Source organism: Oncorhynchus keta, chromosome 24 (genome assembly GCF_023373465.1).
Source record: "Oncorhynchus keta strain PuntledgeMale-10-30-2019 chromosome 24, Oket_V2, whole genome shotgun sequence".
Lineage (NCBI taxonomy): Eukaryota > Metazoa > Chordata > Actinopteri > Salmoniformes > Salmonidae > Oncorhynchus > Oncorhynchus keta.
The window spans coordinates 20,314,935-20,328,715 of record NC_068444.1 but is presented as its reverse complement, the minus strand read 5'-3'; the positions used below and the strand labels follow the sequence as shown (position 1 = coordinate 20,328,715).

General features: G+C 42.8%; 1 protein-coding gene across 23 annotated transcripts in view; it reads right to left on the bottom strand.

The window, feature by feature from the left end:
* LOC118402801 (neurexin-1a) overlaps positions 1–13,781 on the bottom strand; it is a 633,754-nt gene that overhangs the window by 415,036 nt on the left and 204,937 nt on the right. For 15 of the 23 annotated variants that reach the window (XM_052477934.1, XM_052477935.1, XM_052477945.1 and 12 more), the window contains 3 exons: positions 10,034–10,335; positions 8,526–8,549; positions 7,176–7,337 (listed from right to left, as the gene is read on the bottom strand). In XM_052477934.1, the coding sequence (XP_052333894.1) occupies positions 7,176–7,337; positions 8,526–8,549; positions 10,034–10,335 (488 nt within the window). The remainder of the gene's footprint in view (positions 1–7,175; positions 7,338–8,525; positions 8,550–10,033; positions 10,336–13,781) is intronic. The other 8 variants (XM_052477938.1, XM_052477940.1, XM_052477948.1 and 5 more) reach the window with 1 other exon arrangement.

Genomic DNA, 13,781 nt, shown 5'->3' with positions numbered 1-13,781 from the left:
CTACTTGAATTTGGAGCTCAGAAATGCAAGTACTGGAATAGTCATACCTTGAAAATCAGACATTTCCTCAATCTGGTGCTTGAAAGGTCTTTGTAATTATTGTAACCAATGTAGAAGTTCTCCTGCTCCCTTATACTTATCTGTGATTTAGTTTTTGTGAGAGACGTGGCCACCTTCATTTGTTTGCCGCAGCTACAATTGAAGGGTGCTGTGCTACTCTGTTGCAGTAAAACCATGTGCGGTTATTATGAAGATGACAACATCTAATGCTGGCTTCAACTTGGCTTTCCATACAAATCCTTCCATTAAAAAAGGAACCTGGTGCTTGGTCACTTCCTCATTATAAAAACAGTGATGTTTAGATTCAAAGTGTGAGATTAATGCTGCCGCTATTCGTGGCTTTATTATGTGTGCCTGCGTCAGTCACATAGGCCACAGAAAAATCTCCACGCATTAAATTTATTTTTCAGGCAATATTCTCACATATTTTAGAATGTAATAATAATTATAATATCAATGCATTGGTACTGCCCAATAAATCATTATTGTTGTAGTGGTAATGGCCTACTTCATGGACACTTTTTGCATGCTTTTGGGGGGAGAGGTTCTATATTAGGCCCTACATCTACAATTATATAAACTATACAATTGTATAACATTGATGTCCTTGAAAATTACAATTAAGTGCTTGAAAAAGTCCCTGAAAGTCCATGAATTTGACTTGTCAATATCTGTATGAACCCTGCTTAAAGGATGTATACTCCTAGTCCTATGTTGTGTAGGTGGAGTTATGAGACATGCATATATTCACTTTAATTCCTCGATGTACACAGGTAGAACTGCATGAAAATCCTTTTCTATTTTTGTTTCAAATCATTTTGAAATGTTGATCCCAATGTCACACATTGGTGCCATTATTTATAGAAAGACCCAAATACTGTAGTAAAAGAAGAGTAGTATATACTATAGTAATTACTGTAGTATGCTGTAGTATTTACTGCAGTTTTTTGTGGATTGTAGTATCCTGAAGTATCCTGTAGTTTACTGTAGTGTTTTTTCGCACTATAGTATGGTATACAGCAACATTTACTCTAGTGTTTTTGGGGACATTACTGTAATATTATCTCTGTTTTTGCCGTCCGAAGGAAGAAATAGAGGCAGCGGAAGTGGAAAGGTGATATTACGAGGAGAAATACAAACGAGGCAAGCACGAGAGGCAGCCCCAATTTCTTGGGGGACACGAGTGGGGAGCGTGTGACTGGTCAGGCACCGCGTTATGCAGAGATGCACACGGTGTCTCCAGTTCGCATTCATAGCCCAGTGTGCACTATTCCAGCTCCTCACATTTTCCGGGCTAGAATGGGCATCCAGCCAGGATGGATGGTGCCGGCTCAGCGCTCCTGGTCTCCAGTACACCTCCTTGGACCAGGATATCCTGTGCCGGCTCTACGTACGGTGTCTCTGGTGCGTCTGCACAGCCCAGTGCGTCCTGTGCTAGCGCCCCGCACTTGCCGGGCTCAAGTGAGCATCCAGCCAGTACGCATTGTGCCAGCTCTAGGCTCCAGATCTCCAGTGCGCATCAACAGGTCAGTACGTCCTGTGCCTGCTCCCCGCACTCACCCTGAGGTGCGTGTCCCCAGCCTGGTACCACCAGTGCCGGCACCACGCACCAGGCCTCCAGTGCGCCTTCACAGTCCAGTAAGTCCTGTGCCTCCTCCCCGCATGTTTCACGTTCCCCAACATTTCACAGTCCTTAACCGACGACGACGCGCCACAGTCCAGAACCTCCGACGACGGGCCACAGTCCGGAACCTCCGACGACGGGCCACAGTCCGGAACCTCCGGCGACGGGCCACAGTCCGGAACCTCCGACGACGGGCCACAGTCCGGAACCTCCGACGACGGGCCACAGTCCGGAACCTCCGGCGACGGGCCACAGTCCGGAACCTCCGACGACGGGCCACAGTCCGGAACCTCCGGCGACGGGCCACAGTCCTGAACCTCAGACGACGGGCCACAGTCCGGAACCTCCGGCGACGGGCCACAGTCCGGAGCATCCTGAGCCGGTCCCCAGCCCGTGGTCTCCAGAGACGGTCCCCAGCCCAGGGTCTCCAGCGACGGTCCCCAGTCCGTGGTCTCCAGAGACGGTCCCCAGCCCGTGGTCTCCAGAGACGGTCCCCAGCCCGTGGTCTCCAGAGACGGTCCCCAGTCCGTGGTCTCCAGTGACGGTCCCCAGCCCAGGGTCCCTGGCCGGGGGTCTCTAGCGACGGTCCCCAGTCCGGAGTCTCCAGAGACGGTCCCCAGCCCGTGGTCTCCAGCGACAGTCCCCAGTCCGTGGTCTCCAGCGACGGTCCCCAGCCCAGGGTCCCTGGGGGTCTTTGTGACGGTCCCCAGGTGGGGTCCGGACCTTTGTGGGGTGGGGGGGGTTACTATCACGCTCTGACCTTTTAATATCTCTGTTTTCTTTATATATTGGTTAGGTCAGGGTGTGACGAGGGTGGGTATGCTAGATTTGTATTGTCTAGGGTTTTTGTATGTCTAGGAGTTTAGAAGGTCTAGGTATTTGTATGTCTATGGTGGCCTGATATGGTTCCCAATCAGAGGCAGCTGTTTATCGTTGTCCCTGATTGGGGATCATATTTAGGTAGCCCTTTTGTGTTTGTGGGTTCTTATTCTATGTTTAGTTGCCTGTGTGCACTATTCGTATTAGCTTCACGTTTCGTTCGTATTGTTGTTTTGTTCTGTCTTTAATTAAAAGAAGAATGTACGCATGCCACGCTGCACCATGGTCTCCTTCATATAACGATTGTGACAAATATTTACAAGCATATATTTGGTATTTTTACTTTGACATAGAAGTGGGGGGCTTTCTCCTTGAATAAACCTACTGAAGAAATACAAAAACAGCTCATTTTCCATACTATGTCGGTAGGTAGGTAGGACTGGGTTCTGAACAGAGAGTTAAAAGGTTCTGCTCTCTCTATAACTTGTAGGGAACACAATATATGGTCTATACATGGCATGTAGGTTTCTCACTTGTGGGAGGCACAAATTGGGATATAGGGGAGGGGAATGGTATATGCAAATTAAATACTGTAGTATTTACTATAGCGTAAAAATGTAGTGTTTTTGCAGACTGTAGTGTTTTTGCTGACATTTCTGTAGTATTTACTACAGTGATTTTCGTGTGGATAACACTGTAGTATTTACTATAATATTTTACAGTATACTACAAAATTATATAGTAAGTACTGCACATTATGGGGCTGCAAGTAGCCTAGTGGTTAGAGCATGGGATTAGTAACCAAAAGGTTGCAAGATCGAATCACTGGGCTGACAAGGTAAAAATCTGTCGTTCTGCACCTGAACAAGGCAGTTACCCCACCGTTCCTAGGCCGTCATTGAAATTTGTTCTTAACTGACTTGCTTAGTTAAATAAAAAATTATCAAGGCATACTATAGTATTCTACAAGCTGTAGTATTGTTTATGTGTGTAGTAACACCATAGAAATATAATCAAATTCTGTGCGTCTCCAGAATTAGAAATATAGTTTTACTTCCATTGTCACTGTGCTCACAGCTGATACCACCTGGCACACATGGGACTATACTACATGCTATACTATAATACGGCCTAGTTATGTTCAACTCCAGACTTTGTTTGTGCCAGGTTAACTAAACTGGCACATACACTGTACATAGATATCCAGTATAAGGCCTGGTAACAAGCATAGGAGGACTGCAGAATTAGGATGTGAGTTGATGTAACCCCACATCGATACACTTCTTTAATTTCTGCCAGACATATGTTATAAATATACACACAGTGCTTTCTGCCAGTGCCCCATTAGATGGCTTTAGGAAGAAAGGACTGGGATAAATGGGGACCCTCTCTGACTCTCTTCCACTGGGACACTTCATAGCAACTACAGGCCTTATTCATCACTGCCAACTGCCAACCCACTCCAGCCTTGATCACAGTGCCAGAAAACCACAGAAGACTGGGGTAAGATTTCTGTGGACATTTTGGCATGGAGGTGTATGAGAGAGTGTTGAATTTGGTCAACCAAAAAAGTAATTGCTAATTTTCTACGTGAAGATGATTTGATCTAATAGAAGTTCCATGATGATTAGGTTATGCACTGATGTAAATGGACGCAAGTGGCATTTCGGCAACTGTTCATAGAGATTGATAGACGACTCCTAATTTATATAACTTTTTAGCATAGAGGGCAACTACCGCTCAGCCCAGTCAAAGCTCTTCTCTGTCCCAGCACTCCAATTGCGGAACAAGTCAGGACAGAGGAGTCCCTGCCCATGTTCTGAAAATGTTGAAACTCTACCTTTTTGAAGAGTATCTTATAAAACAACTCTCACGGCGCTCCCGACACACCCCATTCCATTGGTAGAGTTGTCACTTGAATATCTTGTCAATATAATAGACAATTGTGGTCCTTCTGTAGCACAGTTGGTAGAGCATGGCGCTTGTAACGCCAGGGTAGTGGGTTCGATTCCCAGGACCACCCATACGTAGAATGTATGCACACATGACTGTAAGTCGCTTTGGATAAAAGTGTCTGCTAAATGGCATATATTATTATTATTATCTTGAGGGATGGCACCACAACATTGCTGATAAATGCCTTGATCTAACCCCAGAAAACCCCAAAAGACTGGAGGATTTGTGTTCCCCCATGTGGCGTGGAGGACAGACAGGACTAGGTGTACAGTCCAAATCGCACCCTTTTACCTATTCCCTTCTCTCGTCAAAAGTAATGCAGTATATAGGGAATAGGGTGCCATTTGGGAAACAGCCTATCAGACTGCAAGGAGGGCACCAGGCCTAGATGTCTCTCTTTGTCTTCTCAGTAGCTCTATGGCTGCGTCTCAAATGGCACCCTATTCCCTATATCGTGCCTTACTTTTGATCAGAACCCTATGGGAATAGGGTACCATTTGGGATGCGCCTCCATGTATCACCTCAGAGGCACTCCTCTAACGAAGACATGCATGCCCCTTAACGAGATAGAACCCTTTAATGAGCTCTAGCTCCTAATGAGCTCCTAGCGCTAACGAGGTAGAGTCGGAGCGTGAACATGTGGTCTACACCCTGACTGCTTATTAAGACTCTGTCGCCTCAGAACTTATATGTTAGGTTCCGTGAGGACGAGATGCTCGGTTGGAGGTGAGGAGAGAAGTAGGTAAGAAATGTAGGGGGAGCAGAAGGGAAGAAATGTAGGGGGAGCAGAAGGGAAGAAATGTAGGACACCACACAAGGAAAATAGGGAGGGGAAAACTACTGAAAAGAGAGAGCGAGAGAGAGACAGGGACAGGGACAGAGACAGAGAGAGAGACAGAGACAGGGACAGAGGGACAGAGAGAGAGAGACAGAGAGAGAGAGAGAGAGAGAGAGAGGAGAGAGAGAGAGAGACAGGGAGAGAGGACAGAGAGAGAGAGAGAGAGAGAGAGAGAGAGAGAGAGAGAGACAGAGAGACAGAGAGATACAGAGAGACAAGAGTCAGAGACAGAGAGAGAGAGAGAGAGAGAGAGAGAGAGAGAGAGAGAGAGAGAGAGAGAGAGAGGAGAGAGAGAGGGAGAGAGAGAGAGAGAGAGAGAGAGAGAGAGAGATAGAGAGAGAGAGAGAGAGAGACAGAGATAGGGAGAGAGGAGAGAGGAGGGAGAGAGAGAGAGAGAGAGAGAGAGGGGGGAGAGAGAGGGAGAGAGAGAGAGAGAGAGAGAGAGAGAGAGAGAGAGAGAGAGAGAGAGAGAGAGAGAGAGAGAGAGAGGGAGAGAGAGAGAGATGGGGTAAACGTCAGAGAGGAAAAAGAGACAAGGAGAAAAGGGTAGATAAATGACTTATTTCGAAATTGAAAGATACATGAAGGGAACCTTTTATTGCACTTCTTGGAAGATGTACTTCTCAAGAGTGGACTGTATTCCTTGGTGTCTGCTGATGTCAGCATCCCCATTAAGCACCCACTGTAATATTTAGCAGAACATAACAGAATGGGAACATGGAAACACCTCCCTTTACCAGCGTGTTCCAGCATGTATGACTACTGAATACCTTCTATTTGCTCTATATAATATTATTGTAATATATCATATAATATTATTGCGAAGCATCTTTTGAAACTACAGAGAACAATTTGATCTTGAATAGTCTGATCCTGATATGACAGGAACGGCTTTCTCAGCGTCTCTCTCTTTTGATTGTAGTGCATAAGTACAGTATACCATTTGTGTTCAAAGATTTTGTATCCAATTTAAAACCCTTGCTTTAGGTTCTGCAAACAGAATTGTCTTGGCAGGAGACCCCCTCTGAGGTATGACAGTGAGGAGTACAGAGTGTTGGGTCGGATTGGGAACTGACTTAGAACTCTGACTTTAGAACGTAATAGTTCTGCAAACAGAAGTCTCCTTGCTTCCTAAACTCCTAGCAGGATATCTCCTCCCCACCCCCTGAGGTATGTCAGTAAAGGCTATGGAGTGTTGAGTGCTGGGCATCGTCCCAAATGGCACTCAATTCCATTTATAGTGCACTCTGGTCATTAACTATTTAGGAAATAGGGTGCCATTTTGGGACTCATCCCCAGAACTGGTCATGGAAATTCACCTGGCAGAGCTGCAGGGGGGAGACTCCCACACAGACGAGAAGGGGCTCTGGTGGGGTACAGTGGGGTGTGTGTTTGTGTGTGTGTGTGTGTGTGTGAGTGTGGGGGGTGGGGGGGGGTCAGGATTAGGAGAACGAGTGTCTGTTTAAAGGGGTACTCCAGGATTTTGGCAATAAGGCCCGTTATCTACTTCCCTAGAGTCAGATGACCTTCTGGATACCATTTGTACAGTATGTCTTTGTGTCCAGTGTCGGAGGTAGTTTTGCGAGCCAAAGCTAATTAGAGTTAGCGCAGTGACTGAGAGTCTATGAGTATCTACTAGCATGCAACAGTCCCTTAGAGATGATTAAAATAAAGCAAAGTGTGTCTGGAAGAGCAAGGGTCTGTTCAGTACTCCTTGCGTGTCCCCAATGATGTACTGTACACTCCACACTCCCTTCCCTGAGAATAGTGCACAGTGTTTGATGTGATGCCCACTCCCTAACCTGAAAGTATTTCACAGCGTTTGATGTGATGCCCATTCCTCTACCCTGAGAATAAGCACAGCGTGTTGGTGTTTACCTCTTTCAGGCAACCCATAAAGTTGTTGCTAACAGGTGATCCAGGCAGGTCAGCCGTGCTAGGACTCCCGCCAACATAGAAAAAGTCGTCGGAGCCTAGCATGGTGTAGTCTTCTTGAGTATACCCTGTGGTGGTCAGTATCCCATCCACGGATATAGTTACCTAGACAACAAAGCACAGGGAAAGGACACGCTATTCTCAGATAGCCTATCAGAGCTCTCAGTCCAGCGGCTTTCTGCCTCTGATATATAGTCTCTGAGTCTGTGATAGTATTGTTTTTCCTCTATAGATTTTTGGTAAAGATTATAGAAACCCATTTTCATGTCTGTTTTTTATTTTTTTCTTGTTTTTTTTTGTTTATTTTGTCCAGTTTAGGATTAGTAGTTTGAGATGTAGACTGCTAGCCCCCCATGGAATTGATAAAGCTAGTTAGCTAGGAAGTTAGTTAGTTGCCCCAGACTAAGTGTGTTAGTAAGTTAGCCCCTACTGCAACTCAAAAGGAATTTCAGCAGACACAAAAATGGTGTTAGTAGAATGTTATCTAGGTTAGTTTCGCTAGGGTTACATATTAGTAAAAGTTAATAAGCAGTTTGTTTTCTAATAAAAAAGAAAAGAACAGCGTGCGAGTGGGTTAGATATAGAAAGCAGAAAGCAAGTAGAAGCCACAACCACAGGTTTAGCGTTTAGCGTAATACACAGAAATTAGTTTTTTCAGAAAGACAAAAGTAAGGTGTTTTTGTCTTTTCTTTTTGCATGTGAGCACACAAAAAGACATGTTCCCCAAGATGGTGTTAGTTAATAGGTTAAGGAAAAATTGTTTTGGTCCGACACTTTGCGCTTGTGTCGGATGTATGCAGAAGCGCATGATTGGTGGATCGTGCAAAAAAAATTAAAAGCACCAATGACAACGACAGCTGGACTGGACGAGTGGTCGGGAAGTGTGAGCATGTGCAGCGTTCAGCGCAGCATTCAGAATGCATGCCATGCAGAGTGAATGGGAAATAGAACACTGGCTGAGCCAATGAGCATCAGGCCAGCCAGGCAGGAGTCAGACATGGGTCCTCCTTTGTTAACCACTGCTTGATGCAAAAGGCTCGAAACGATGCTCCTAAAAACGTGATTGGACAGGAGACAGGAAGTAAAAATAACAGGAAGTGGTGAAAACCAACCGACGGATGAAAATATAGAAAAAATAAAAAGGTCAAAACGTAAGCAGAAAGAGTACCAACCGCAGTTCCCCCTTTTTTGTTAATGACGTCTACAGTAAGAAAAGATAGAAAAGAAACACACGGCAAACCCAAACTAAGAAACAATTAGAATGATATCTACCGAACAATGTAGTTTGTTTACCATAGCGTGTCCAATGCCTGAGTGCTTTGTGGAAAAGGGGGGAGAAAGGAAATTAAAAACTGTGAACAGAATAACGATAGTTACTCAAAAAAGAGATGACGGTTAACTACCAAAAGTTAGTACATTGCTGAGTTTGTTGTTGTTGTTGTTGTTGTTGTTAATAAACATTAAAAAAAGAGATTGGTTAGTAGTATGACACATTCCATGAATGACATGTTAGTTGTTGTTTTTCAAAGCATGTTAGTAACATAGAGTAAAAAAGGGCAAAATAAGTAATTTTTACAAGATAAAAAGCAGACTAAGAAAGACTAGCGAAAATGCCTCCACAAGTGGAAGTGAGCTAGCCAGCGTTGGATCGATTGGTGACTCCCTAGACCAGACTCGTAGACCGGACTGCCTGGGTAGGCATCAACAACCCCAACCCCCACCCCTCTGACACGGTATGATTGACAGACATCAAATGGTTCATAAGAGAGAATGCCTAAAGCGCATCAGTCGACCCTCTTTAACGAAAGTCTTTCAGATCTTTGGGTTCATTTGATACATTCTTTCATTATTAGGACCAGTTTAGGACCATGTTCATGATTTTCAAGACCCGTTACAGACCAAGATTCCGACCGATCCCATCCGTTGGGACGTCGGTGGTCAGGAAATCATCTTATATTACTTTACCTCCATTTGGGTCTTATTGATGGACTTTAGGATCACTTTACTGTAATGAAACAAAGCAAAGACCCTGACACAGAATGAGAAGGAGAATGGAGATTGGATTCCCCTGTTGAGCATGCACTTTCATTATGCATTCTTAATGTTATCACAATTAAATCCAATTTTAACATTGCTGAAATCATCTCAATATTTATATATATATATTTTTAAAACTTTTTGTCAGTGTGGCGTTTCAAAACAAACAATCCCCTACTATCCGAGCAGGAACACATCTAGAGAGAGCTAGTGTGTTGGTAGAATGCCTTACAAGAGATCCTCAATAAAACCAGTATCTTCAATACTTCCAACTCTATGTCATAAAGCAAACTGTGTCGCTTGTAAACTGTGTTGCTTTTATTTTTCTTAATTTTGCGTTTATTCTATTTTTTAGGGGTGTAACAGTTGAGCGTGTGTTGAGCAGCCAAAGACCCAGAGGTCCCCAACAAAAAGGCTGATCCTCGAAAAGTAAATACTTGTGGTCACAACTACAATATAGAGGAATGGATGACTCAGAGATCAGCAACTCTGAACAAAGTGACGCTCGGGAAGCTATGTAGTTTTTCACATGATCTTTCCTCTACTGATGCCTTTCCTCACTGGTCTAGATATGTCCCTGCTCAAATGCAGCACTGCGTTCTTCATGTTGTACTACAGATCAAATCATTATTACCATCAATCCAAATACTTATGCCAAAATGGGTCAAATTCATTTGATTGTAATAATCAAATTCAATCAAATTGGGCTGATTTAAATTTGTTTACTACTAATTCTCCATCGCAGTCACCCATTTTACTGTTACCTGACGTAGATTCCTTGTAACTTTGACATCATGCCAATCATTGTCATTGAATTTCCCATTGACTGGTTCCACCAGAGCTTCAAAGGCCCCAGACCCCAAATTAATGACCAGCGATACAGCTCCGTTTTTCAGGGCCAGGTTGACGTAGTCTGCAGACTTCCCCGTGTGAAGCATCAGACCGTTCCTCTGTAACGTCTTGAAGGACAGGGTGATCTCGTCGCTGCTGCTCTGGATCGGGTTCAAGGACAGGTCGTAGCAGAAGAACTCGGATCCCTTGAAGGTCGCCACGTAGTCTTCTTTTCCTATTAGAGGACACAAAGATAAAGAGGGATTAGGTTTTACATAGAGGAAGGGAGGGAAGAAGAGCAACTCCTACATTCCATATAGCTCGGCCTGCTTAGCTGTCCACCTAGCTGTTTAGAAGGTATAGGAAGATTTCAAAAAGTTTAGGTTATAACAGTTCACAGTCAGTTTGGACTTGACTTGGGGTGATAAGATGGGATGATATGGACATTTACAAAAACTGCTCTCCTAAGGACTGGCTGTCCTGTACAGTACTTAACTGTGTACTTTTATTTGGTCCTCCAATGGGCTGCATTACTGAAAACCATTAAAAACCTTGTGACCTGGTACCCATGGTGCCCCAATAAGCAACAGGAAGCCTTGTCTCAAATCCTTACCTGTATCTCAGGTAGTGAGAACAAGGTAGTGTGGACAAGAAAGTGTACCAAGTTCAAGTTCACTGCGCATTATCATTTTTTATGAATTTGCTGGAATTGTTTTACGTTCCTCAAACTCAAACATGATTAAACCAATCCGAAGGCAAGGATTCTGTTACCAGAACCAATGTTTGGTTTATGATACATCATAGTACAATACAATATTATCTAATGATACATCCTAGTGCAATGCAATATTCTCCAATGATACATTCTAGTACAATACAATATTCTCCAATGATACATCACAGTACAATACAATATGCTTCAATGATACATCATAGTACAATACAATATGCTTCAATGATACATCATAGTACAATACAATATGCTTCAATGATACATCACAGTACAATACAATATTCTCCAATGATACATCACAGTACAATACAATATGCTTCAATGATACATCACAGTACAATACAATATTCTCCAATGATACATCACAGTACAATACAATATGCTTCAATGATACATCACAGTACAATACAATATGCTTCAATGATACATCATAGTACAATACAATATTCTCCAATGATACATCACAGTACAATACAATATGCTTCAATGATACATCACAGTACAATACAATATGCTTCAATGATACATCACAGTACAATACAATATTCTCCAATGATACATCACAGTACAATACAATATGCTTCAATGATACATCACAGTACAATACAATATGCTTCAATGATACATCACAGTACAATACAATATGCTTCAATGATACATCACAGTACAATACAATATGCTTCAATGATACATCATAGTACAATACAAATATTCTCCAATGATACATCATAGTACAATACAAATATTCTCCAATGATACATCATAGTACAATACAATATGCTTCAATGATACATCACAGTACAATACAATATGCTTCAATGATACATCACAGTACAATACAATATGCTTCAATGATACATCATAGTACAATACAAATATTCTCCAATGATACATCACAGTACAATACAATATGCTTCAATGATACATCATAGTACAATACAAATATTCTCCAATGATACATCACAGTACAATACAATATGCTTCAATGATACATCACAGTACAATACAATATGCTTCAATGATACATCACAGTACAATACAAATATGCTCCAATGATACATCACAGTACAATACAAATATGCTCCAATGATACATCACAGTACAATACAATATGCTTCAATGATACATCACAGTACAATACAATATGCTTCAATGATACAGCATAGTACAATACAATATGCTTCAATGATACATCACAGTACAATACAATATGCTCCAATGATACATCATAGTACAATACAATATGCTTCAATGATACATCATAGTACAATACAAATATGTACCATTGCTGCTCAAATGTAAAACCTGAAAAACCCATAATTCTATTTGTAAAAAAACCTTCATTGTTTACATTATCTGGCTCTACTGTGTTTGTGAATGGAAAATAAGTAATTGTATAATGGAGGAGTATGTTTTCAGGGTATTACATTGTATTCATCCAGGCTTCTCTCTATTCATTAGCCTGAGTACAATTACACTTACTACAGAATGGGATGGAAGAGGGAGGGAGAGAGAAAGAGAGACAGAGACAGAGAGAAAAGAGAGAGGGGGGTAGAAGAGACAGAGAGAGATATTTCTGTTCTTTGTCGGATTCACCAAAGCTCCATAAAATCAGTCCAATTAATTTAGCTGCTACTCATTTTCAAGCCAATAAACCCATTTGAAAGCTGGCGGTTCACGGTTATGTTTTAGCTATAGAACATTACATTCTCAGAGACAAGAGATGAGATAAAAGAATCCCCCATCCTTAATGGACCCCAGGAAGAACCTTAGTTGTTGCCAAGGTGTCAGCCAATGGGGATCCAAATAAAGTATAGTGCTCAACTCTTTGAAGGGGCAGTATTGTGGATAGCAAGCATCAGGCAGGGGAGGGACAATGGTAGGTCAACCAATAAACAAGCTATTTAAGAAGTGATCTGGGACCAGATAACAAGCTATTAAAATAACCATCCGACAATAAACCAACCACAACAAAAATTAACCACACTATTTATATACATATTACACACATAAACTGTATATACATAAGTACGTGGACACCCCTTCAAATTATTGGATTGGATTATTTCAGCCACACCCGCTGTTGACAGATGTATAAAAGAGCACACAGCCATGCAATCTAGACAAACATTGGCAGGAGAATGGCCTTACAGAAGAGCTCAGTGACTTTCAATGTGGCACTGTCATAGGATTCCACCATCCCAACAAGTCAAATTTCTTCCAAACTAGAGCTTCCCCGGTCAACTGTAAGTGCTGTAATTGTGAAGTGGAAACGTCTAGGAACAACAAAGGCTCAGCCACAAAGTGGTAGGCCACACTAGCTCACAGAACGGGACTGCCAAGTGCTGAAGCACAAATCGCACAACAATCTTCTGTCCTCGGTTGCAACACTCACTACCGAGTTCCGAACTGCCTCTGGAAGCAACGTCAGCAGAAGAACTGTTCGTCGGGAGCTTCATGAAATGGGTTTCCATGGCCGAGCAGCCGCACTTAAGTCTAACATCACCATGCGCAATGCCAAGTGTCGGCTGGAGTGTAATGTAATGAAATGTAAAACTCGGACTCCGGAACAGTGGAAACGTGTTCTGTGGAGTGATTAAGCTTCACCATCTGGCAGTCCGAAAGAAAAATCTGGGATTTGCAGATGCCAGGAGAACTCTACCTGCCCGAATGCATAGCGCCTACTGTAAAGTTTGGTGGAGGAGGAATAAAGGTCTGGAGCTGGTTTTCATGGTTCGGGCTAGGCCCATTAGATCCAGTGGAGGGAAATCTTAATGTCACAGCATCCAATGACAATTTAGATAATTCTGTGCTTCCAAGATTGTAGCAACAGTTTGGGGAAGTACATTTTCTGTTTCAGGATGAAAGTGCCCCCATGCACAAGGTGAGGCCCATACAGAAGTGTTTTGTCGAGATCCGTGTGGAAGAACATGACTGGCCTGCACAAA